Source organism: Engystomops pustulosus, chromosome 5 (genome assembly GCF_040894005.1).
Source record: "Engystomops pustulosus chromosome 5, aEngPut4.maternal, whole genome shotgun sequence".
Lineage (NCBI taxonomy): Eukaryota > Metazoa > Chordata > Amphibia > Anura > Leptodactylidae > Engystomops > Engystomops pustulosus.
Genome location: NC_092415.1, coordinates 4,589,911 through 4,614,062, shown reverse-complemented (window position 1 = coordinate 4,614,062; position 24,152 = coordinate 4,589,911). Strand labels below are relative to the sequence as shown.

At 54.1% G+C, this 24,152-nt stretch overlaps 1 protein-coding gene across 1 annotated transcript in view; it reads right to left on the bottom strand.

The window, feature by feature from the left end:
• The window catches only part of LOC140132376 (cytochrome P450 2C20-like), a 59,994-nt gene that overhangs the window by 21,151 nt on the left and 14,691 nt on the right, over positions 1 to 24,152 (bottom strand). The window contains exon 2 of the mRNA XM_072151065.1: positions 4,207 to 4,369. Within this exon, the coding sequence (XP_072007166.1) occupies positions 4,207 to 4,369 (163 nt within the window). The remainder of the gene's footprint in view (positions 1 to 4,206; positions 4,370 to 24,152) is intronic.

Below are 24,152 nucleotides of genomic sequence, written 5' to 3'. Positions count from 1 at the left end.
TAGTCGCCATCCTAGCGGATCAATTGTCCTCCTTGACTACAACATTACACAAACTTCTAGAACATCTGGAACAGTTAGAGGTGTTATCCTGGCAACAGAAACAAGAAATTCCAGCCCACAGAACGTCTCCACCCCTACCTGCAAACCGAGATCAAGAGTGTCATACACCGCCAAGATCTCCAGACTCCGGCTATAGTAGCCCTGGAAGGTCGCTGGATGTGGTCGCCGGTTCGGGCATCAGGAGGACACTTGTTGGCAGCTGAGACGCCAGAAATTGAGAAATGAAGAACGTTCCCCAATAGGAGAACCTCTAAGTCCCCGAGATTCTAACTGGATGCCAAGGTTCGTGGGGACTCGCCCCATGGTTCATGTGACCATCAACGGAGTAACCCTACTGGCCTTAATTGATACCGGCTCTCAAGTGACCACCCTCCAAAGTGCCACACTCGAGAGCTACTGGGAACCCACACTAACCATTTGAGACACTGAGTTAACCAGGCAGGGCGTAGTAGTGACACAAGTGCCTGAAGATGGTAACTTCTCCCTGGTACTGCGTACCAATGTCCTCCGCAACTGCTTTCCTGGAGTGCTGAAGGCCCTCCATGACTCTCTACCAACAGTGCCCAGTGATTCTCGGAAGGTAATTCAGGAGACCATGCAAGTCCTAGCGGCGCAACAGAAGTTTGCTGGCCCCAATGGAGAAATCTGCAGAGTCCGGATCAAAGATCCACTACCTGTCCGCCTTCAACCTGGGACTGGGACGTTAGTATGGTGCTGAGCCTGCATGGGTGTTCAAGGTCAAGACTACCAGGCTATGGTAGAACCCCTACCAGCGGATGAAGACCTGCCCATTCTGGCAGCTCTGAGCTTAGTCACAGTATCCAGAGGACAAGTACCCATCAGACTGCTAAACGTGGGGGACTCCCCAGTAGACCTGAGAAGATACCAAGCCATAGCCACTCTCTTCAGCGTCCACCCTGAAGATTTAGAGGAAACCTCCTAGTCTGCCTCCCAATAGCTGGAGGTGAAACAAAGTGCAGAGGGTGAGCCTACCGAGCAGTCCTGGGGTTTTGAGCTCAATATTGGAGACGACGATATCACTCCTGCACACCAAGTACAAGGTGTCCTGGATGTCGTTATGAAGCACCACCAGACCTTCAGCAAACACCCACTGGATTTTGGGCAGACTACCCTGATTCAGCATACCATCCCTACTGGCTCTCATCCTCCTATGAGGAGAGGTACCGGCCAATTCCTCCAGCCCATTACCAGGACGTAAAGAAGCTGGTTCTAGAGATGAAGACAGCCAATGTTATCCGGGAGAGTCACAGCCCATGGGCTGCCCCGCTGGTCCTTGTGAAGAAGAAGGATGGAACCCTTCGCTTCTGTGTTGACTATAGGAAGATCAACAATATCACCCACAAGGATGCCTATCCGCTGCCTCAAATTGAGGAATCCCTTGCAGCTCTAGGGTCGGCTGGACAAGAAGGCCCCGGACACACAGCACATATAACACTGCATATATACACTGCATATGCACACAGCATATACATACAGCACCCGCCTACAGCATATACACACAGCATGTACACACTGCATATACACACAGACATATACAAACAGCATATACACACAGCATATACACACAGCATATACACACAGCATATACACACTGCATATACATACAGCACCCGCCTACAGCATATACACACAGCACATACACACTGCATATACACACAGCATATACACACAGCATATACACACAGCATATACACATAGCATATACACACTGCATATACACACAGCATATACACACAGCATATACACACAGCATATACACACAGCATATACACTCTGCATATACACATAGCATATACACACAGCATATACACACTGCATATACACACTGCATATACATACAGCACCCGCCTACAGCATATACACACAGCATATACACACTGCATATACACACAGCACCCGCCTACAGCATATACACACAGCATATACACACTGCATATACACACAGCATATACACACAGCATATACACACAGCATATACACATAGCATATACACATAGCATATACACACTGCATATACACACAGCATATACACACAGCATATACACACAGCATATACACACAGCATATACACACTACATATACACATAGCATATACACACTGCATATACACACTGCATATACACACTGCATATATACACTGCATATATACACTGCATATACACATAGCATATACACATAGCATATACACACTGCATTTACACACTGCATATATACACTGCATATATACACTGCATATACACATAGTATATACACACTGCATATACACACTGCATATACACACTGCATATACACATAGCATATACACACAGCATATACACACTGCATATACACACTGCATATACACACTGCATATACACATAGCATATACACACAGCATATACACACAGCATATACACATAGCATATACACATAGCATGTACACACAGCATATACACACACCATATACACACAGCATATACACACAGACATATACACACAGCATATACACATAGCATGTACACACAGACATATACACACAGCATATACACATAGCATATACACACAGCATATACACACTGCATATACACACAGCATATACACATAGCATATACACACAGCATATACACACAGCATATACACACAGCATATACACACAGCATATACACATAGCATGTACACACAGACATATACACACAGCATATACACATAGCATATACACACAGCATATACATACAGCAAAAATATGGATAAAATTACTTGTTTTATTGGTCCTGGCAGGCAGGGTTGGCCTTCTTTAAGATGGCCGTGCTGTGTCGTCGGGGGGAAAAGGGGAGCTGGGGTGTTGGGGGGGAGCTGGGGTGCAGTGGGGGGAGAAGGGGAGCTGGGGTGTTGGGTGGGGGGAGAAGGGGAGCTGGGTGTTGGGTGGGGGGAGAAGGGGAGCTGGGGCAGGGAGGGAGGATGGGAGGCAAGACTTTGGGGCAGATGTGAGGGCGGGAGGGAGACTTTGTGGCCGGTACAGGTCCTCAGCTCTGTATTTAACACAGCAGGTGGGGCCCCATTACTGCTGTGCTGTTAGCAGGGAGAGAAGGGCCCGGCAGAATGGAATTAATAAATTTAAGTTTCGTCGTCCATCCCGGGCCCCTGAGCTTCACGGGCCCTGTAGCAGCCGTAGCTGTTGTTACACCACTGTATCTGAGGGTGTCTCTATCACTGTAATCCACCAGAGAGCAAATCACTGCAGTCTATGAGAGTGTCCCAACCACTGCAGTCTATGAGAGTGTCCTAATCACTGCAGTCTATGAGAGTGTCCCAACCGCTGCAGTCTATGAGAGTGTCCCAGTCACTGCAGTCTATGAGAGTGTCCCAACCGCTGCAGTCTATGAGAGTGTCCTAATCACTGCAGTCTATGAGAGTGTCCCAACCGCTGCAGTCTATGAGAGTGTCATAACCGCTGAAGTCTATGAGAGTGTCCTAACCACTGCAGTCTATGAGAGTGTCCCAGTCACTGCAGTCTATGAGAGTGTCCCAGTCACTGCAGTCTATGAGAGTGTCCCAATCACTGCAGTCTATGAGAGTGTCCCAACCGCTGCAGTCTATGAGAGTGTCCCAACCGCTGCAGTCTATGAGAGTGTCCCAACCACTGCAGTCTATGAGAGTGTCCTAATCACTGCAGTCTATGAGAGTGTCCCAGTCACTGCAGTCTATGAGACTGTCCCAACCACTGCAGTCTATGAGAGTGTCCTAATCACTGCAGTCTATGAGAGTGTCCCAACCACTGCAGTCTATGAGAGTGTCCCAGTCACTGCAGTCTATGAGAGTGTCCCAACCACTGCAGTCTATGAGAGTGCCCAAGTCACTGCAGTCTATGAGAGTGTCCCAACCACTGCAGTCTATGAGAGTGTCCCAGTCACTGCAGTCTATGAGAGTGTCCCAGTCACTGCAGTCTATGAGAGTGTCCCAGTCACTGCAGTCTATGAGAGTATCCCAATCACTGCAGTCTATGAGAGTGTCCCAGTCACTGCAGTCTTCGAGAGTGTCCCAACAACTGCAGTCTATGAGAGGCCATATACAAACTGAGGAACAAGGATGTAAGCGACTGCACTGTTCCTCAGGGGCGGGGCAAAGATAAGAGATACGCCTCCTTACAGCATCTTTCATTGAAGACATCAGCGATGGCGGATATGGGGCGGCCGCTGAACTCCTCAGCATGTTGGAGCAGAGCGTCCTTCACTGCCTCGTAACCACAGATGACCACGATGGGATTGGTCAGCTTCCACACGGTGAACACCGGGCCGTACTTCCTGCTGAGCTACAGGGAGACACAAGGAGGGGTTATAGCTTCACTATATACATGTGCCCCAGAGCAGCGCTCTGAGAGAGACCCCAGCCCGCACACTACACCATGAGCACTCACCATGTAACTATCGCAAACTGCCGACACGGCTATAAAATTACAGACAATCCCCTCTATAAGGGACATATAATACCGCCACATGGTGACCAGTACCAGTACAACAAGATAAATACCATTCACTGATAATAAACAGAACATTATAGAAAGACCAACATTCCCAATAATATCACTAAGCAGGGGCAAATACAGTGAGGAATAATACCGCCATACAGTGAGGAATACTACCGCCATACAGTGAGGAATAATACCGCCATACAGTGAGGAATAATACCGCCACACAGTGAGGAATAATACCGCCATACAGTGAGGAATATTACCGTCATACAGTGAGGAATAATACCGCCATACAGTGAGGAATATTACCGCCATACAGTGAGGAATATTACCGTCATACAGTGAGGAATAATACCGCCATACAGTGAGGAATATTACCGCCATACAGTGAGGAATATTACCGTCATACAGCGAGGAATATTACCGTCATACAGTGAGGAATAATACCGTCATACAGTGAGGAATAATACCGCCATACAGTGAGGAATATTACCGCCATACAGTGAGGAATATTACCGTCATACAGTGAGGAATAATACCGCCATACAGTGAGGAATAATACCGCCATACAGTGAGGAATATTACCGTCATACAGTGAGGAATAATACCGCCACACAGTGAGGAATAATACCGCCATACAGTGAGGAATAATATCGCCATACAGTGAGGAATATTACTGCCATACAGTGAGGAACACTACCGTCATACAGTGAGGAATAATACCACCATACAGTGAGGAACACTACCGCCATACAGTGAGGAATACTACCGCCATACAATGAGGAATATTACTGCCATACAGTGAGGAATATTACCGCCATACAGGGAGGAATAATACAGCCATACAGTGAGGAATAATACCGCCATACAGTGAGGAACACTACCGTCATACAGTGAGGAATAATACCGCCATACAGTGAGGAATATTACCGTCATACAGTGAGGAATAATACCACCATACAGTGAGGAACACTACCGCCATACAGTGAGGAACACTACCGCCATACAGTGAGGAATAATACCGCCATACAGTGAGGAACACTACCGTCATACAGTGAGGAATAATACCGCCATACAGTGAGGAATATTACCGTCATACAGTGAGGAATACTACCACCATACAGTGAGGAATATTATCGCCATACAGTGAGGAATATTATCGCCATACAGTGAGGAATAATACCGCCATACAGTGAGGAATATTACCGTCATACAGTGAGGAATACTACCGCCATACAGTGAGGAATATTATCGCCATACAGTGAGGAATAATACCGTCATACAGTGGGGAATAATACCGCCATACAGTGAGGAATATTACCGTCATACAGTGAGGAATATTACCGCCATACAGTGAGGAATAATACCGCCATACAGTGAGGAATAATACCGTCATACAGTGAGGAATATTACCGTCATACAGTGAGGAATAATACCGCCATACAGTGAGGAATAATACCGCCATACAGTGAGGAATAATATCGCCATACAATGAGGAATTCTACCGTCATACAGTGAGGAATAATACCGCCATACAGTGAGGAATACTACCGTCATACAGTGAGGAATAATACCGCCATACAGTGAGGAATACTACCGCCATACAGTGAGGAATATTACCGTCATACAGTGAGGAATAATACCGCCATACAGTGAGGAATACTACAGCCATACAGTGTGGAATATTACCGTCATACAGTGAGGAATAATACCGCCATACAGTGAGGAATATTATCGCCATACAGTGAGGAATACTACCGCCATACAGTGAGGAATATTACCGTCATACAGTGAGGAATAATACCGCCACACACTGAGGAATAATACCGCCATACAGTGAGGAATAATATCGCCATACAATGAGGAATTCTACCGTCATACAGTGAGGAATAATACCGCCATACAGTGAGGAATACTACCGTCATACAGTGAGGAATAATACCGCCATACAGTGAGGAATACTACCGCCATACAGTGAGGAATATTACCGTCATACAGTGAGGAATAATACCGCCATACAGTGAGGAATACTACAGCCATACAGTGTGGAATATTACCGTCATACAGTGAGGAATAATACCGCCATACAGTGAGGAATATTATCGCCATACAGTGAGGAATAATACCGCCATACAATGAGGAATATTACTGCCATAAAGTGAGGAACACTACCGCCATATAGTGAGGAAAATTACCCCCATACAGTGAGGAATAATACCGCCATACAGTGAGGAATACTACCGCCATACAGTGAGGAATATTACCGTCATACAGTGAGGAATAATACCGCCATACAGTGAGGAATACTACAGCCATACAGTGTGGAATATTACCGTCATACAGTGAGGAATAATACCGCCATACAGTGAGGAATATTATCGCCATACAGTGAGGAATACTACCGCCATACAGTGAGGAATATTATCGCCATACAGTGAGGAATACTACCGCCATACAGTGAGGAATACTACCGCCATACAGTGAGGAATACTACCGCCATACAGTGAGGAATAATACCGCCATACAGTGAGGAATACTACCGCCATACAGTGAGGAATACTACCGCCATACAATGAGGAATATTACTGCCATACAGTGAGGAATATTACCGCCATACAGGGAGGAATAATACAGCCATACAGTGAGGAATAATACCGCCATACAGTGAGGAATACTACCGCCATACAGTGAGGAATACTACCGCCATACAGTGAGGAATATTACTGCCATGCAGTGAGGAACACTACCGCCATACAGCGAGGAACACTGCCGCCACATAATGAGGAATAATACCGCCATACAATAAGGAATATTACTGCCATACAGTGAGGAACACTACCGCCATACAGTGAGGAATATTACCGCCATACAGTGAGGAACACTAGCCCCATACAGTGAGGAACACTACCGCCATACAGTGAGGAATATTACCGCCATACAGTGAGGAACACTACCGCCATTCAGTGAGGAATAATACAGCCATACAGTGAGGAACACTACCGCCATACAGTGAGGAATAATACAGCCATACAGTGAGGAATACTACCGCCATATAGTCAGGGACAATTCCGCCATACAGTGAGGAATATTACCACCATACAGTGAGGAATATTACCGCCATACAGTGAGGAATATTACCACCATACAGTGAGGAATATTACCACCATACAGTGAGGAATACTACCGCCATACAGTGAGGAATATTACCACCATACAGTGAGGAATATTACCACCATACAGTGAGGAATAATACCGCCATACAGTGAGGAATATTTCCGCCATACAGTGAGGAATATTACCGTCATACAGCGAGGAATATTACCGCCATACAGTGACAATAGTCCTGAGCAGGAGGGGGGGGGGGGGACTATTGTGCTTTAGCTGCTCATGGACCAAATATTGCCAGTAGCAAGGACAATATGGAGGATTGGGGAATCCAGTTTGGCCGGGGGTGTTCAGGACAAAGTGTGTTTATTGGGGTGGAGGGCGTGAGTTACAAGGAGCCAGGCAGGTGAATTTCGGATCACTCCACCACACATGACATATGTCAGCTCCTGCCCTCCTCCTCCTGAGTGACTGCACTTATCTGCACTCAGCAGCGTCTGCCCTCCTCCTCCTCCTCCTGAGTGACTGCACTTATCTGTACTCAGCAGCTCCTGCCCTCCTCCTCCTCCTCCTGAGTGACTGCACTTATCTGTACTCAGCAGCTCCTGCCCTCCTCCTCCTCCTCCTGAGTGACTGCACTTATCTGTACTCAGCAGCTCCTGCCCTCCTCCTCCTCCTCCTGAGTGACTGCACTTATCTGTACTGAGCAGCTCCTGCCCTCCTCCTCCCTCCTCCTGAGTGACTGCACTTATCTGTACTCAGCAGCTCCTGCCCTCCTCCTCCTCCTGAGTGACTGCACTTATCTGCACTCAGCAGCGTCTGCCCTCCTCCTCCTCCTCCTGAGTGACTGCACTTATCTGTACTCAGCAGCTCCTGCCCTCCTCCTCCTCCTCCTGAGTGACTACACTTATCTGCACTCAGCAGCGTCTGCCCTCCTCCTCCTCCTCCTGAGTGACTGCACTTATCTGTACTCAGCAGCTCCTGCTCTCCTCCTCCTCCTGAGTGACTGCACTTATCTGTACTCAGCAGCTCCTGCCCTCCTCCTCCTCCTCCTGAGTGACTGCGCTTATCTGTACTCAGCAGCTCCTGTCCTCCTCCTCCTCCTCCTGAGTGACTGCACTTATCTGTACTCAGCAGCTCCTGTCCTCCTCCTCCTCCTCCTGAGTGACTGCACTTATCTGTACTCAGCAGCTCCTGTCCTCCTCCTCCCTCCTCCTGAGTGACTGCACTTATCTGTTCTCAGCAGCTCCCGCCCTCCTCCTCCTCCTGAGTGACTGCACTTATCTGTACTCAGCATCTCCTGCCCTCCTCCTCCTCCTGAGTGACTGCACTTATCTGTACTCAGCAGCTCCTGCCCTCCTCCTCCTCCTCCTGAGTGACTGCAATTATCTGTACTCAGCAGCTCCTGCCCTCCTCCTCCTCCTGAGTGACTGCACTTATCTGTACTGAGCAGCTCCTGCCCTCCTCCACCCTCCTCCTCCTCCTGAGTGACTGCACTTATCTGTACTCAGCAGCTCCTGCCCTCCTCCTCCCTCCTCCTGAGTGACTACACTTATCTGTACTCAGCAGCTCCTGCCCTCCTCCTCCTCCTCCTAAGTGACTGCACTTATCTGTACTCAGCAGCTCCTGCCCTCCTCCTCCTCCTTCTGAGTGACTGCACTTATCTGTACTCAGCAGCTCCTCCCTCCTCCTCCTCCTTCTGAGTGACTGCACTTATCTGTACTCAGCAGCTCCTGCCCTCCTCCTCCTCCTGAGTGACTGCACTTATCTGCACTCAGCAGCTCCTGCCCTCCTCCTCCTCCTGAGTGACTGCACTTATCTGTACTCAGCAGCTCCTGCCTTCCTCCTCCTCCTCCTAAGTGACTGCACTTATCTGTACTCAGCAGCTCCTGCCTTCCTCCTCCTCCTCCTCCTGAGTGACTGCACTTATCTGTACTCAGCAGCTCCTGCCCTCCTCCTCCCTCCTCCTGAGTGGCTGCACTTATCTGTACTCAGCAGCTCCCACCCTCCTCCTCCTCCTGAGTGACTGCACTTATCTGTACTGAGCAGCTCCTGCCCTCCTCCTCCTGAGTGACTGCACTTATCTGTACTCAGCAGCTCCTGCCCTCCTCCTCCTCCTGAGTGACTGCACTTATCTGTACTCAGCAGCTCCTGCCCTCCTCCTCCTGAGTGACTGCACTTATCTGTACTCAGCAGCTCCTGCCCTCCTCCTCCTCCTGAGTGACTGCACTTATCTGTACTCAGCAGCTCCTGCCCTCCTCCTCCTCCTGAGTGACTGCACATATCTGTACTCAGCAGCTCCTGCCCTCCTCCTCCTCCTGAGTGACTGCACTTATCTGTACCCAGCAGCTCCTGCCCTCCTCCTCCTCCTCCTGAGTGACTGCACTTATCTGTACTCAGCAGCTCCTGCCCTCCTCCTCCTCCTGAGTGACTGCACTTATCTGTACTCAGCATCTCCTGCCCTCCTCCTCCTCCTGAGTGACTGCACTTATCTGTACTCAGCATCTCCTGCCCTCCTCCTCCTCCTGAGTGACTGCACTTATCTGTACTCAGCAGCTCCTGCCCTCCTCCTCTTCCTCCTGAGTGACTGCACTTATCTGTACTCAGCAGCTCCTGCCCTCCTCCTCCTCCTGAGTGACTGCACTTATCTGTACTCAGCAGCTCCTGCCCTCCCCCTCCTCCTCCTGAGTGACTGCACTTATCTGTACTCAGCAGCTCCTGTCCTCCTCCTCCTCCTCCTGAGTGACTGCACTTATCTGTACTCAGCAGCTCCTGCCCTCCTCCTCCTCCTCCTGAGTGACTGCACTTATCTGTACTGAGCAGCTCCTCTCTCCTCCTCCTCCTCCTGAGTGACTGCACTTATCTGTACTCAGCAGCTCCTGCCCTCCTCCTCCCTCCTCCTGAGTGACTGCACTTATCTGTACTCCGCAGCTCCTGCCCTCCTCCTCCCTCCTCCTGAGTGACTGCACTTATCTGTACTCCGCAGCTCCTGCCCTCCTCCTCCCTCCTCCTGAGTGACTGCACTTATCTGTACTCAGCAGCTCCTGCCCTCCTCCTCCCTCCTCCTGAGTGACTGCACTTATCTGTACTCAGCAGCTCCTGTCCTCCTCCTCCTCCTCCTGAGTGACTGCACTTATCTGTACTCAGCAGCTCCTGCCCTCCTCCTCCTCCTCCTGAGTGACTGCACTTATCTGTACTAAGCAGCTCCTCCCTCCTCCTCCTCCTGAGTGACTGCACTTATCTGTACTGAGCAGCTCCTGCACTCCCCCTCCTCCTGAGTGACTGCACTTATCTGTACTGAGCAGCTCCTCTCTCCTCCTCCTCCTCCTGAGTGACTGCACTTATCTGTACTCAGCAGCTCCTGCCCTCCTCCTCCTCCTGAGTGACTGCACTTATCTGTACTCAGCAGCTCCTGCCCTCCTCCTCCTCCTCCTGAGTGACTGCACTTATCTGTACTGAGCAGCTCCTGCCCTCCTCCTCCTCCTGAGTGACTGCACTTATCTGTACTCAGCAGCTCCTCTCTCCTCCTCCTCCTGAGTGACTGCACTTATCTGTACTCAGCAGCTCCTGCCCTCCTCCTCCTCCTGAGTGACAGCAATTATCTGTACTCAGCAGCTCCTGCCCTCCTCCTCCTCCTCCTGAGTGACTGCACTTATCTGTACTCAGCAGCTCCTGCCCTCCTCCTCCTCCTCCTGAGTGACTGCACTTATCTGTACTCAGCAGCTCCTGCTCTCCTCCTCCTCCTCCTCCTGAGTGACTGCACTTATCTGTACTCAGCAGCTCCTCCTCCTCCCTCCTCCTAAGTGACTGCTCTTATGTGTACTCAGCAGCTCCTGTCCTCCTCCACCTGAGTGACTGCACTTATCTGTACTCAGCAGCTCCTCTCTCCTCCTCCTCCTCCTGAGTGACTGCACTTGTGCTCACGGCTGCTGAGCTCTGGCCTCTGCCTCACTCTCCCGGGTTCCTGTAAGGCAGCACTAGTGAGAACAGAGCAGGTCATATAGCAGCCTATGGTGTGATAGATCACTGGTGCTCTTGGGGAGCGGCAGCTTTCCTGCCTGGCCGGAGCTCCAGTGCTGAATATAGAGAAGGCAGAGGAGATGGAGACCACAGAGAAGCCTCTGCGTGCCACAGGTTCGCCACCAGTGCTCCATGCACTTCATGGCAATGTGAGAGAACAGAATCCGTTTCGTTCATGCTTTCTATTCTTGTATAACATTGTTCATGCATATCTTGGACAGGAGCTGGTAGACAGTTACACCCTTCAGAAGGTCCAACTACACTGCAACCCTGGAGGAGTTTAGAAGTAAAGTGAACTTTTCATAAAGTGCCTAGACCATACACAAGGTATTGTATTCCGGTGTGGAAGATAAGCCACCCGCGGTCCTGGTTACTGGAACTAGGGTTGGTATTGGCAGGCCCGGCGCCAGCACCCGGCTAACCCGGGCAAGTGCCGGGGCCCACTCGGACCACCAGGTCAGCAGGACATCTGCCCCGCTGCCCGGGAGATTCCTTTCCTCTCTCATCGCGATCTGTGTCCTCCAGACACAGATCGCGATGAGAGCATTTGCACTCACTGCTTTCCCACAGGCTGAAGGCTGAAGGACCTTTGATGATGTCATGGTCACATGACCTGCCGGGGAAAGCAGTAACAACACGGAGAGAGCTGCATCAGGTGAGGGGGAGACATGACAGGGGCCAGGGAGGGGGTCAGTGTGTATACAGGAGGGGGTCAGTGTGTATACAGGAGGGGGGGCAGTGTGTATACAGGAGGAGGGGGTCAGTGTGTATACAGGAGGGGGAAGTGTGTATACAGGAGGGGGTCAGTGTGTATACAGGAGGGGGGGCAGTGTGTATACAGGAGGAGGGGGTCAGTGTGTATACAGGAGGGGAGGCAGTGTGTATACAGGAGGGGGCAGTGTGTATACAGGAGGGGGGCAGTGTGTATACAGGAGGGGGTCAGTGTGTATACAGGAGGGGGGGCAGTGTGTATACAGGAGGAGGAGGGGGGCAGTGTGTATACAGGAGGGGGGCAGTGTGTATACAGGAGGGGGGGCAGTGTGTATACAGGAGGAGGAGGGGGGCAGTGTGTATACAGGAGGGGGGCAGTGTGTATACAGTAGGGGGGGCAGTGTGTATACAGGAGGAGGGGGGCAGTGTGTATACAGGAGGAGGGGGGCAGTGTGTATACAGGAGGAGGAGGGCAGTGTTTATACAGGAGGGGGGGGGCAGTGTGTATACAGGAGGAGGGGGTCAGTGTGTATACAGGAGGGGGCAGTGTGTATACAGGAGGGGGGGCAGTGTGTATACAGGAGGGGGCAGTGTGTATACAGGAGGAGGGGCAGTGTGTATACAGGAGGGGGGGGGCAGTGTTTATACAGGAGGGGGGGGCAGTGTGTATACAGGAGGAGGGGGGCAGTGTGTATACAGGAGGAGGGGGTCAGTGTGTATACAGGAGGAGGGGGGCAGTGTGTATACAGGAGGAGGGGGGCAGTGTGTATACAGGAGGAGGGGGGGCAGTGTGTATACAGGAGGGGGGGGGCAGTGTGTATACAGGGGGAGGAGTGGCAGTGTGTATACAGGAGGGGAGGCAGTGTGTATACAGGAGGGGGTCAGTGTGTATACAGGAGGGGGGGCAGTGTGTATACAGGAGGAGGGGGTCAGTGTGTATACAGGAGGGGAGGCAGTGTGTATACAGGAGGGGGCAGTGTGTATACAGGAGGGGGGCAGTGTGTATACAGGAGGGGGTCAGTGTGTATACAGGAGGGGGGGCAGTGTGTATACAGGAGGAGGAGGGGGGCAGTGTGTATACAGGAGGGGGGCAGTGTGTATACAGGAGGGGGGGCAGTGTGTATACAGGAGGAGGAGGGGGGCAGTGTGTATACAGGAGGGGGGCAGTGTGTATACAGTAGGGGGGGCAGTGTGTATACAGGAGGAGGGGGGCAGTGTGTATACAGGAGGAGGAGGGGGGCAGTGTGTATACAGGAGGAGGAGGGCAGTGTTTATACAGGAGGGGGGGGCAGTGTGTATACAGGAGGAGGGGGTCAGTGTGTATACAGGAGGAGGGGGGCAGTGTTTATACAGGAGGGGGGGGCAGTGTGTATACAGGAGGAGGGGGGCAGTGTGTATACAGGAGGAGGGGGTCAGTGTGTATACAGGAGGAGGGGGGCAGTGTGTATACAGGAGGAGGGGGGCAGTGTGTATACAGGAGGAGGGGGGGCAGTGTGTATACAGGAGGGGGGGGGCAGTGTGTATACAGGGGGAGGAGTGGCAGTGTGTATACAGGAGGGGGGGCAGTGTGTATACAGGAGGGGGCAGTGTGTATACAGGAGGGGGGCAGTGTGTATACAGGAGGGGGGGCAGTGTGTATACAGGAGGGGGCAGTGTGTATACAGGAGGGGGTCAGTGTGTATACAGGAGGGGGTCAGTGTGTATACAGGAGGGGGGGCAGTGTTTATACAGGAGGGGGGGGGCAGTGTGTATACAGGAGGGGGTCAGTGTGTATACAGGAGGGGGGGCAGTGTTTATACAGGAGGGGGGGGGGCAGTGTGTATACAGGAGGGGGTCAGTGTGTATACAGGAGGAGGGGGGTCAGTGTGTATACAGGAGGGGGGCAGTGTGTATACAGGGGGAGGAGTGGCAGTGTGTATACAGGAGGGGGGGGCAGTGTGTATACAGGAGGAGGAGGGGGTCAGTGTGTATACAGGAGGGGGGTCAGTGTGTATACAGGAGGGGGGTCAGTGTGTATACAGGAGGGGGGCAGTGTGTATACAGGAGGGGGGGCAGTGTGTATACAGGAGGGGGGCAGTGTGTATACAGGAGGGGGGGCAGTGTGTATACAGGAGGAGGGGGGCAGTGTGTATACAGGAGGGGGGCAGTGTGTATACAGGAGGGGGGCAGTGTGTATACAGGGGGAGGAGTGGCAGTGTGTATACAGGAGGGGGGGCAGTGTGTATACAGGAGGAGGAGGGGGGCAGTGTGTATACAGGAGGGGGGCAGTGTGTATACAGGAGGGGGGGCAGTGTGTATACAGGAGGAGGAGGGGGTCAGTGTGTATACAGGAGGAGGAGGGCAGTGTTTATACAGGAGGGGGGGGGCAGTGTGTATACAGGAGGAGGGGGTCAGTGTGTATACAGGAGGAGGGGGGCAGTGTTTATACAGGAGGGGGGGGCAGTGTGTATACAGGAGGAGGGGGGCAGTGTGTATACAGGAGGAGGGGGTCAGTGTGTATACAGGAGGAGGGGGGCAGTGTGTATACAGGAGGAGGGGGGCAGTGTGTATACAGGAGGAGGGGGGCAGTGTGTATACAGGAGGAGGAGGGGGTCAGTGTGTATACAGGAGGAGGGGGGCAGTGTGTATACTGGAGGAGGGGGGCAGTGTGTATACAGGAGGAGGGGGGCAGTGTGTATACAGGAGGAGGGGGGGCAGTGTGTATACAGGAGGGGGGGGCAGTGTGTATACAGGGGGAGGAGTGGCAGTGTGTATACAGGAGGGGGGGCAGTGTGTATACAGGAGGAGGAGGGGGTCAGTGTGTATACAGGAGGAGGAGGGGGTCAGTGTGTATACAGGAGGAGGAGGGGGTCAGTGTGTATACAGGAGGAGGGGGGCAGTGTTTATACAGGAGGGGGGGGCAGTGTGTATACAGGAGGAGGGGGTCAGTGTGTATACAGGAGGGGGGGGCAGTGTTTATACAGGAGGGGGGCAGTGTGTATACAGGAGGGGGGGCAGTGTGTATACAGGAGGAGGGGGTCAGTGTGTATACAGGAGGGGGTCAGTGTGTATACAGGAGGGGGGGGCAGTGTGTATACAGGAGGAGGAGGGGGGGCAGTGTGTATACAGGAGGGGGGGGCAGTGTGTATACAGGGGGAGGAGTGGCAGTGTGTATACAGGAGGGGGGGCAGTGTGTATACAGGAGGAGGAGGGGGTCAGTGTGTATACAGGAGAAGGAGGGGGTCAGTGTGTATACAGGAGGGGGGGGCAGTGTTTATACAGGAGGAGGGGGGGCAGTGTGTATACAGGAGGAGGGGGGCAGTGTGTATACAGGAGGAGGGGGTCAGTGTGTATACAGGAGGAGGGGGGCAGTGTGTATACAGGAGGAGGAGGGGGGCAGTGTGTATACAGGAGGAGGGGGGCAGTGTTTATACAGGAGGGGGGGGCAGTGTGTATACAGGAGGAGGGGGGCAGTGTGTATACAGGAGGAGGGGGGCAGTGTTTATACAGGAGGAGGGGGTCAGTGTGTATACAGGAGGAGGGGGGCAGTGTGTATACAGGAGGAGGGGGGCAGTGTGTATACAGGAGGAGGGGGGCAGTGTGTATACAGGAGGAGGAGGGGGTCAGTGTGTATACAGGAGGAGGGGGGCAGTGTGTATACAGGAGGAGGGGGGCAGTGTGTATACAGGAGGAGGGGGGCAGTGTGTATACAGGAGGAGGGGGGGCAGTGTGTATACAGGAGGGGGGGGCAGTGTGTATACAGGGGGAGGAGTGGCAGTGTGTATACAGGAGGGGGGGCAGTGTGTATACAGGAGGAGGAGGGGGTCAGTGTGTATACAGGAGGAGGAGGGGGTCAGTGTGTATACAGGAGGAGGAGGGGGTCAGTGTGTATACAGGAGGAGGGGGGCAGTGTTTATACAGGAGGGGGGGGGCGTGTGTATACAGGAGGAGGGGGTCAGTGTGTATACAGGAGGAGGGGGCAGTGTTTATACAGGAGGAGGGGGGGCAGTGTGTATACAGGAGGAGGGGGGCAGTGTGTATACAGGAGGAGGGGGTCAGTGTGTATACAGGAGGAGGGGGGCAGTGTTTATACAGGAGGGGGGGGCAGTGTGTATACAGGAGGAGGGGGGCAGTGTGTATACAGGAGGAGGGGGTCAGTGTGTATACAGGAGGAGGGGGGCAGTGTGTATACAGGAGGAGGGGGGCAGTGTGTATACAGGAGGGGGGGGCAGTGTGTATACAGGAGGGGGGGGCAGTGTGTATACAGGGGGAGGAGTGGCAGTGTGTATACAGGCGGGGGGGCAGTGTGTATACAGGAGGGGGCAGTGTGTATACAGGAGGGGGGCAGTGTGTATACAGGAGGAGGGGGGGCAGTGTGTATACAGGAGGGGGGCAGTGTGTATACAGGAGGGGGGCAGTGTGTATACAGGAGGGGGGGCAGTGTTTATACAGGAGGGGGGGGCAGTGTGTATACAGGAGGGGGTCAGTGTGTATACAGGAGGAGGGGGGGCAGTGTGTATACAGGAGGGGGGCAGTGTGTATACAGGGGGAGGAGTGGCAGTGTGTATACAGGAGGGGGGGCAGTGTGTATACAGGAGGAGGAGGGGGTCAGTGTGTATACAGGAGGGGGGTCAGTGTGTATACAGGAGGGGGGTCAGTGTGTATACAGGAGGGGGGGCAGTGTGTATACAGGAGGGGGGGCAGTGTGTATACAGGAGGGGGGCAGTGTGTATACAGGAGGGGGGGCAGTGTGTATACAGGAGGAGGGGGGCAGTGTGTATACAGGAGGGGGGCAGTGTGTATACAGGGGGAGGAGTGGCAGTGTGTATACAGGAGGGGGGGCAGTGTGTATACAGGAGGAGGGGAGGCAGTGTGTATACAGGAGGAGGAGGGGGGCAGTGTGTATACAGAAGGGGGGCAGTGTGTATACAGGAGGGGGGGCAGTGTGTATACAGGAGGGGGGGCAGTGTGTATACAGGAGGGGGGGCAGTGTGTATACAGGAGGGGGGCAGTGTGTATACAGGAGGGGGGCAGTGTGTATACAGGAGGGGGGGCAGTGTGTATACAGGAGGAGGAGGGGGTCAGTGTGTATACAGGAGGAGGAGGGCAGTGTTTATACAGGAGGGGGGGCAGTGTGTATACAGGAGGAGGAGGGTGGCAGTGTGTATACAGGAGGAGGGGGTCAGTGTGTATACAGGAGGAGGGGGGCAGTGTTTATACAGGAGGGGGGGGCAGTGTGTATACAGGAGGAGGGGGGCAGTGTGTATACAGGAGGAGGGGGTCAGTGTGTATACAGGAGGAGGGGGGCAGTGTGTATACAGGAGGAGGAGGGGGGCAGTGTGTATACAGGAGGAGGGGGGCAGTGTGTATACAGGAGGAGGGGGGTAGTGTGTATACAGGAGGAGGGGGGCAGTGTGTATACAGGAGGAGGGGGGCAGTGTGTATACAGGAGGAGGGGGGGGGCAGTGTGTATACAGGAGGGGGGGGGCAGTGTGTATACAGGGGGAGGAGTGGCAGTGTGTATACAGGAGGGGGGGCAGTGTGTATACAGGAGGAGGAGGGGGTCAGTGTGTATACAGGAGGAGGAGGGGGTCAGTGTGTATACAGGAGGAGGGGGGCAGTGTTTATACAGGAGGGGGGGCAGTGTGTATACAGGAGGAGGGGGTCAGTGTGTATACAGGAGGAGGGGGGCAGTGTTTATACAGGAGGGGGGGGCAGTGTGTATACAGGAGGAGGGGGGCAGTGTTTATACAGGAGGGGGGGGCAGTGTGTATACAGGAGGGGGGCAGTGTGTATACAGGAGGAGGGGGGCAGTGTTTATACAGGAGGGGGGGGCAGTGTGTATACAGGAGGGGTCAGTGTGTATACAGGAGGGGGGGCAGTGTGTATACAGGAGGGGGGCAGTGTGTATACAGGAGGGGGGCAGTGTGTATACAGGAGGGGGCAGTGTGTATACAGGAGGGGGCAGTGTGTATACAGGAGGGAGGCAGTGTGTATACAGGAGGAGGGGGTCAGTGTGTATACAGGAGGGGGCAGTGTGTATACAGGAGGGGGGCAGTGTGTATACAGGAGGAGGAGGGGGGCAGTGTGTATACAGGAGGAGGGGGGCAGTGTGTATACAGGAGGAGGGGGGCAGTGTGTATACAGGAGAAGGAGGGGGTCAGTGTGTATACAGGGGGCAGTGTGTATACAGGAGGAGGGGGGGCAGTGTGTATACAGGAGGGGGGCAGTGTGTATACAGGAGGGGGGCAGTGTGTATACAGGAGGGGGGCAGTGTGTATACAGGAGGGGGCAGTGTGTATACAGGAGGGGGGGCAGTGTGTATACAGGAGGGAGGCAGTGTGTATACAGGAGGGGGGGCAGTGTGTATACAGGAGGGAGGCAGTGTGTATACAGGAGGGGGGGCAGTGTGTATACAGGAGGGAGGCAGTGTGTATACAGGAGGGGGGGCAGTGTGTATACAGGAGGGAGGCAGTGTGTATACAGGAGGGGGGCAGTGTGTATACAGGAGGGGGGGCAGTGTGTATACAGGAGGGGGGCAGTGTGTATACAGGAGGGGGCAGTGTGTATACAGGAGGGGGGCAGTGTGTATACAGGAGGGGGGCAGTGTGTATACAGGAGGGGGGGCAGTGTGTATACAGGAGGGGGGCAGTGTGTATACAGGAGGGGGGCAGTGTGTATACAGGAGGGGGGCAGTGTGTATACAGGAGGGGGGCAGTGTGTATACAGGAGGGGGCAGTGTGTATACAGGAGGGGGGCAGTGTGTATACAGGAGGGGGGCAGTGTGTATACAGGAGGGGGGCAGTGTGTATACAGGAGGGGGGCAGTGTGTATACAGGAGGGGGGCAGTGTGTATACAGGAGGGGGCAGTGTGTATACAGGAGGGGGCAGTGTGTATACAGGAGGGGGCAGTGTGTATACAGGAGGGGGGCAGTGTGTATACAGGAGGGGGCAGTGTGTATACAGGAGGGGGGCAGTGTGTATACAGGAGGGGGGCAGTGTGTATACAGGAGGGGGCAGTGTGTATACAGGAGGGGGGCAGTGTGTATACAGGAGGGGGGCAGTGTGTATACAGGAGGGGGGCAGTGTGTATACAGGAGGGGGGCAGTGTGTATACAGGAGGGGGGCAGTGTGTATACAGGAGGGGGGCAGTGTGTATACAGGAGGGGGGCAGTGTGTATACAGGAGGGGGCAGTGTGTATACAGGAGGGGGGGCAGTGTGTATACAGGAGGGGGCAGTGTGTATACAGGAGGGTGGGCAGTGTGTATACAGGAGGGGGGCAGTGTGTATACAGGAGGGGGGCAGTGTGTATACAGGAGGGGGGCAGTGTGTATACAGGAGGGGGGCAGTGTGTATACAGGAGGGGGGCAGTGTGTATACAGGAGGGGGGCAGTGTGTATACAGGAGGGGGCAGTGTGTATACAGGAGGGGGTCAGTGTGTATACAGGAGGGGGGGCAGTGTGTATACAGGAGGGGGCAGTGTGTATACAGGAGGGGGGCAGTGTGTATATAGGAGGGGGGCAGTGTGTATACAGGAGGGGGGGCAGTGTGTATACAGGAGGGGGGCAGTGTGTATACAGGAGGGGGGCAGTGTGTATACAGGAGGGGGGGCAGTGTGTATACAGGAGGGGGGCAGTGTGTATACAGGAGGGGGCAGTGTGTATACAGGAGGGGGCAGTGTGTATACAGGAGGGGGGGCAGTGTGTATACAGGAGGGGGCAGTGTGTATACAGGAGGGGGGCAGTGTGTATACAGGAGGGGGCAGTGTGTATACAGGAGGGGGCAGTGTGTATACAGGAGGGGGGCAGTGTGTATACAGGAGGAGGGAGGCAGTGTGTATACAGGAGGGGGGGCAGTGTGTATACAGGAGGGGGGCAGTGTGTATACAGGAGGGGGCAGTGTGTATACAGGAGGGGGCAGTGTGTATACAGGAGGGGGGCAGTGTGTATACAGGAGGAGGGAGGCAGTGTGTATACAGGAGGAGGGAGGCAGTGTGTATACAGGAGGGGGCAGTGTGTATACAGGAGGGGGGCAGTGTGTATACAGGAGGAGGGAGGCAGTGTGTATACAGGAGGGGGCAGTGTGTATACAGGAGGGGGGCAGTGTGTATACAGGGAGGAGGGGGGGCAGTGTGTATACAGGAGGAGGGGGGCAGTGTGTATACAGGAGGAGGGGGCAGTGTGTATACAAGGGGCAGTGTGTATACAGGAGGGGGGGCAGTGTGTATACAGGAGGGGGGGCAGTGTGTATACAGGAGGGGGAGCAGTGTGTATACAGGAGGGGGTCAGTGTGTATACAGGAGGGGGGCAGTGTTTATACAGGAGGGGGGGGGGGCAGTGTGTATACAGGAGGAGGGGGGCAGTGTGTATACAGGAGGGGGTCAGTGTGTATACAGGAGGAGGGAGGCAGTGTGTATACAGGAGGGGGGCAGTGTGTATACAGGAGGGGGGCAGTGTGTATACAGGAGGGGGCAGTGTGTATACAGGAGGGGGCAGTGTGTATACAGGAGAGGGGCAGTGTGTATACAGGAGGGGGGCAGTGTGTATACAGGAGGGGGGCAGTGTGTATACAGGAGGAGGGAGGCAGTGTGTATACAGGAGGGGGGCAGTGTGTATACAGGAGGGGAGGCAGTGTGTATACAGGAGGGGGGCAGTGTGTATACAGGAGGGGGGGCAGTGTGTATACAGGAGGGGGGCAGTGTGTATACAGGAGGGGGGCAGTGTGTATATAGGAGGGGGCAGTGTGTATACAGGAGGGGGGGCAGTGTGTATACAGGAGGGGGGCAGTGTGTATACAGGAGGGGGGGCAGTGTGTATACAGGAGGGGGGCAGTGTGTATACAGGAGGGGGCAGTGTGTATACAGGAGGGGGGCAGTGTGTATACAGGAGGGGGGCAGTGTGTATACAGGAGGGGGGCAGTGTGTATACAGGAGTGGGGGCAGTGTGTATACAGGAGGGGGCAGTGTGTATACAGGAGGGGGGGCAGTGTGTATACAGGAGGGGGGCAGTGTGTATACAGGAGGGGGCAGTGTGTATACAGGAGGGGGCAGTGTGTATACAGGAGGGGGCAGTGTGTATACAGGAGGGGGGGCAGTGTGTATACAGGAGGGGGGCAGTGTGTATACAGGAGGGGGGCAGTGTGTATACAGGAGGGGGCAGTGTGTATACAGGAGGGGGCAGTGTGTATACAGGAGGGGGCAGTGTGTATACAGGAGGGGGGGCAGTGTGTATACAGGAGGAGGGGAGGCAGTGTGTATACAGGAGGGGGCAGTGTGTATACAGGAGGGAGGCAGTGTGTATACAGGAGGGGGGCAGTGTGTATACAGGAGGGGGGGCAGTGTGTATACAGGAGGGGGGCAGTGTATATACAGGAGGAGGGAGGCAGTGTGTATACAGGAGGGGGGGCAGTGTGTATACAGGAGGGGGGCAGTGTGTATACAGGAGGGGGGCAGTGTGTATACAGGAGGGGGCAGTGTGTATACAGGAGGGGGCAGTGTGTATACAGGAGGGAGGCAGTGTGTATACAGGAGGGGGGGCAGTGTGTATACAGGAGGGGGGGCAGTGTGTATACAGGAGGGGGCAGTGTGTATACAGGAGGGGGGCAGTGTGTATACAGGCGGGGGGCAGTGTGTATACAGGAGGGGGGCAGTGTGTATACAGGAGGGGGGGCAGTGTGTATACAGGAGGGAGGCAGTGTGTATACAGGAGGGGGGGCAGTGTGTATACAGGAGGGGGGGCAGTGTGTATACAGGAGGGGGGCAGTGTGTATACAGGAGGGGGCAGTGTGTATACAGGAGGGAGGCAGTGTGTATACAGGAGGGAGGCAGTGTGTATACAGGAGGGGGCAGTGTGTATACAGGAGGGGGCAGTGTGTATACAGGAGGGGGGCAGTGTGTATACAGGAGGGGGCAGTGTGTATACAGGAGGGGGGCAGTGTGTATACAGGAGGGGGCAGTGTGTATACAGGAGGGGTCAGTGTGTATACAGGAGGGGGGTCAGTGTGTATACAGGAGGGGGGCAGTGTGTATACAGGAAGGGGGCAGTGTGTATACAGGAGGGGGGGCAGTGTGTATACAGGAGGGGGCAGTGTGTATACAGGAGGGGGTCAGTGTGTATACAGGAGGGGGGTCAGTGTGTATACAGGAGGGGGGCAGTGTGTATACAGGAGGGGGGCAGTGTGTATACAGGAGGGGGCAGTGTGTATACAGGAGGGGGCAGTGTGTATACAGGAGGGGGGCAGTGTGTATACAGGAGGGGGCAGTGTGTATACAGGAGGGGGGGCAGTGTGTATACAGGAGGGGGGCAGTGTGTATACAGGAGGGTGGGCAGTGTGTATACAGGAGGGGGGGCAGTGTGTATACAGGAGGGGGGCAGTGTGTATACAGGAGGGGGGGCAGTGTGTATACAGGAGGGGGGGCAGTGTGTATACAGGAGGGGGGCAGTGTGTATACAGGAGGGGGCAGTGTGTATACAGGAGGGGGCAGTGTGTATACAGGAGGGGGGCAGTGTGTATACAGGAGGGGGCAGTGTGTATACAGGAGGGGGCAGTGTGTATACAGGAGGGGGCAGTGTGTATACAGGAGGGGGGCAGTGTGTATACAGGAGGGGGCAGTGTGTATACAGGAGGGGGGGCAGTGTGTATACAGGAGGGGGGCAGTGTGTATACAGGAGGGGGGCAGTGTGTATACAGGAGGGGGGCAGTGTGTATACAGGAGGGGGGCAGTGTGTATACAGGAGGGGGGCAGTGTGTATACAGGAGGGGGCAGTGTGTATACAGGAGGGGGGCAGTGTGTATACAGGAGGGGGGGCAGTGTGTATACAGGAGGGGGGCAGTGTGTATACAGGAGGGGGGCAGTGTGTATACAGGAGGGGGCAGTGTGTATACAGGAGGGGGGCAGTGTGTATACAGGAGGGGGGGCAGTGTGTATACAGGAGGGGGCAGTGTGTATACAGGAGGGGGCAGTGTGTATACAGGAGGGGGCAGTGTGTATACAGGAGGGGAGGCAGTGTGTATACAGGAGGAGGAGGGGGGCAGTGTGTATACAGGAGGGGGGCAGTGTGTATACAGGAGGAGGAGGGGGGCAGTTTGTATACAGGAGGGGGCAGTGTGTATACAGGAGGGGGCAGTGTGTATACAGGAGGGGGGCAGTGTGTATACAGGAGGGGGCAGTGTGTATACAGGAGGGGGGGCAGTGTGTATACAGGAGGGGGGCAGTGTGTATACAGGAGGGGGCAGTGTGTATACAGGAGGGGGGCAGTGTGTATACAGGAGGGGGCAGTGTGTATACAGGAGGGGGGCAGTGTGTATACAGGAGGGAGGCAGTGTGTATACAGGAGGGGGGCAGTGTGTATACAGGAGGGGGGCAGTGTGTATACAGGAGGGGGGCAGTGTGTATACAGGAGGGGGCAGTGTGTATACAGGAGGGGGCAGTGTGTATACAGGAGGGGGCAGTGTGTATACAGGAGGGGGCAGTGTGTATACAGGAGGGAGGCAGTGTGTATACAGGAGGGGGCAGTGTGTATACAGGAGGGGGGCAGTGTGTATACAGGAGGGGCAGTGTGTATACAGGAGGGGGCAGTGTGTATACAGGAGGGGGGCAGTATGTATACAGGAGGGGGCAGTGTGTATACAGGAGGGGGCAGTGTGTATACAGGAGGGAGGCAGTGTGTATACAGGAGGGGGTCAGTGTGTATACAGGAGGGGGGGCAGTGTGTATACAGGAGGGGGGCAGTGTGTATACCAGGAGGGGGGCAGTGTGTATACAGGAGGGGGGCAGTGTGTATACAGGAGGGGGCAGTGTGTATACAG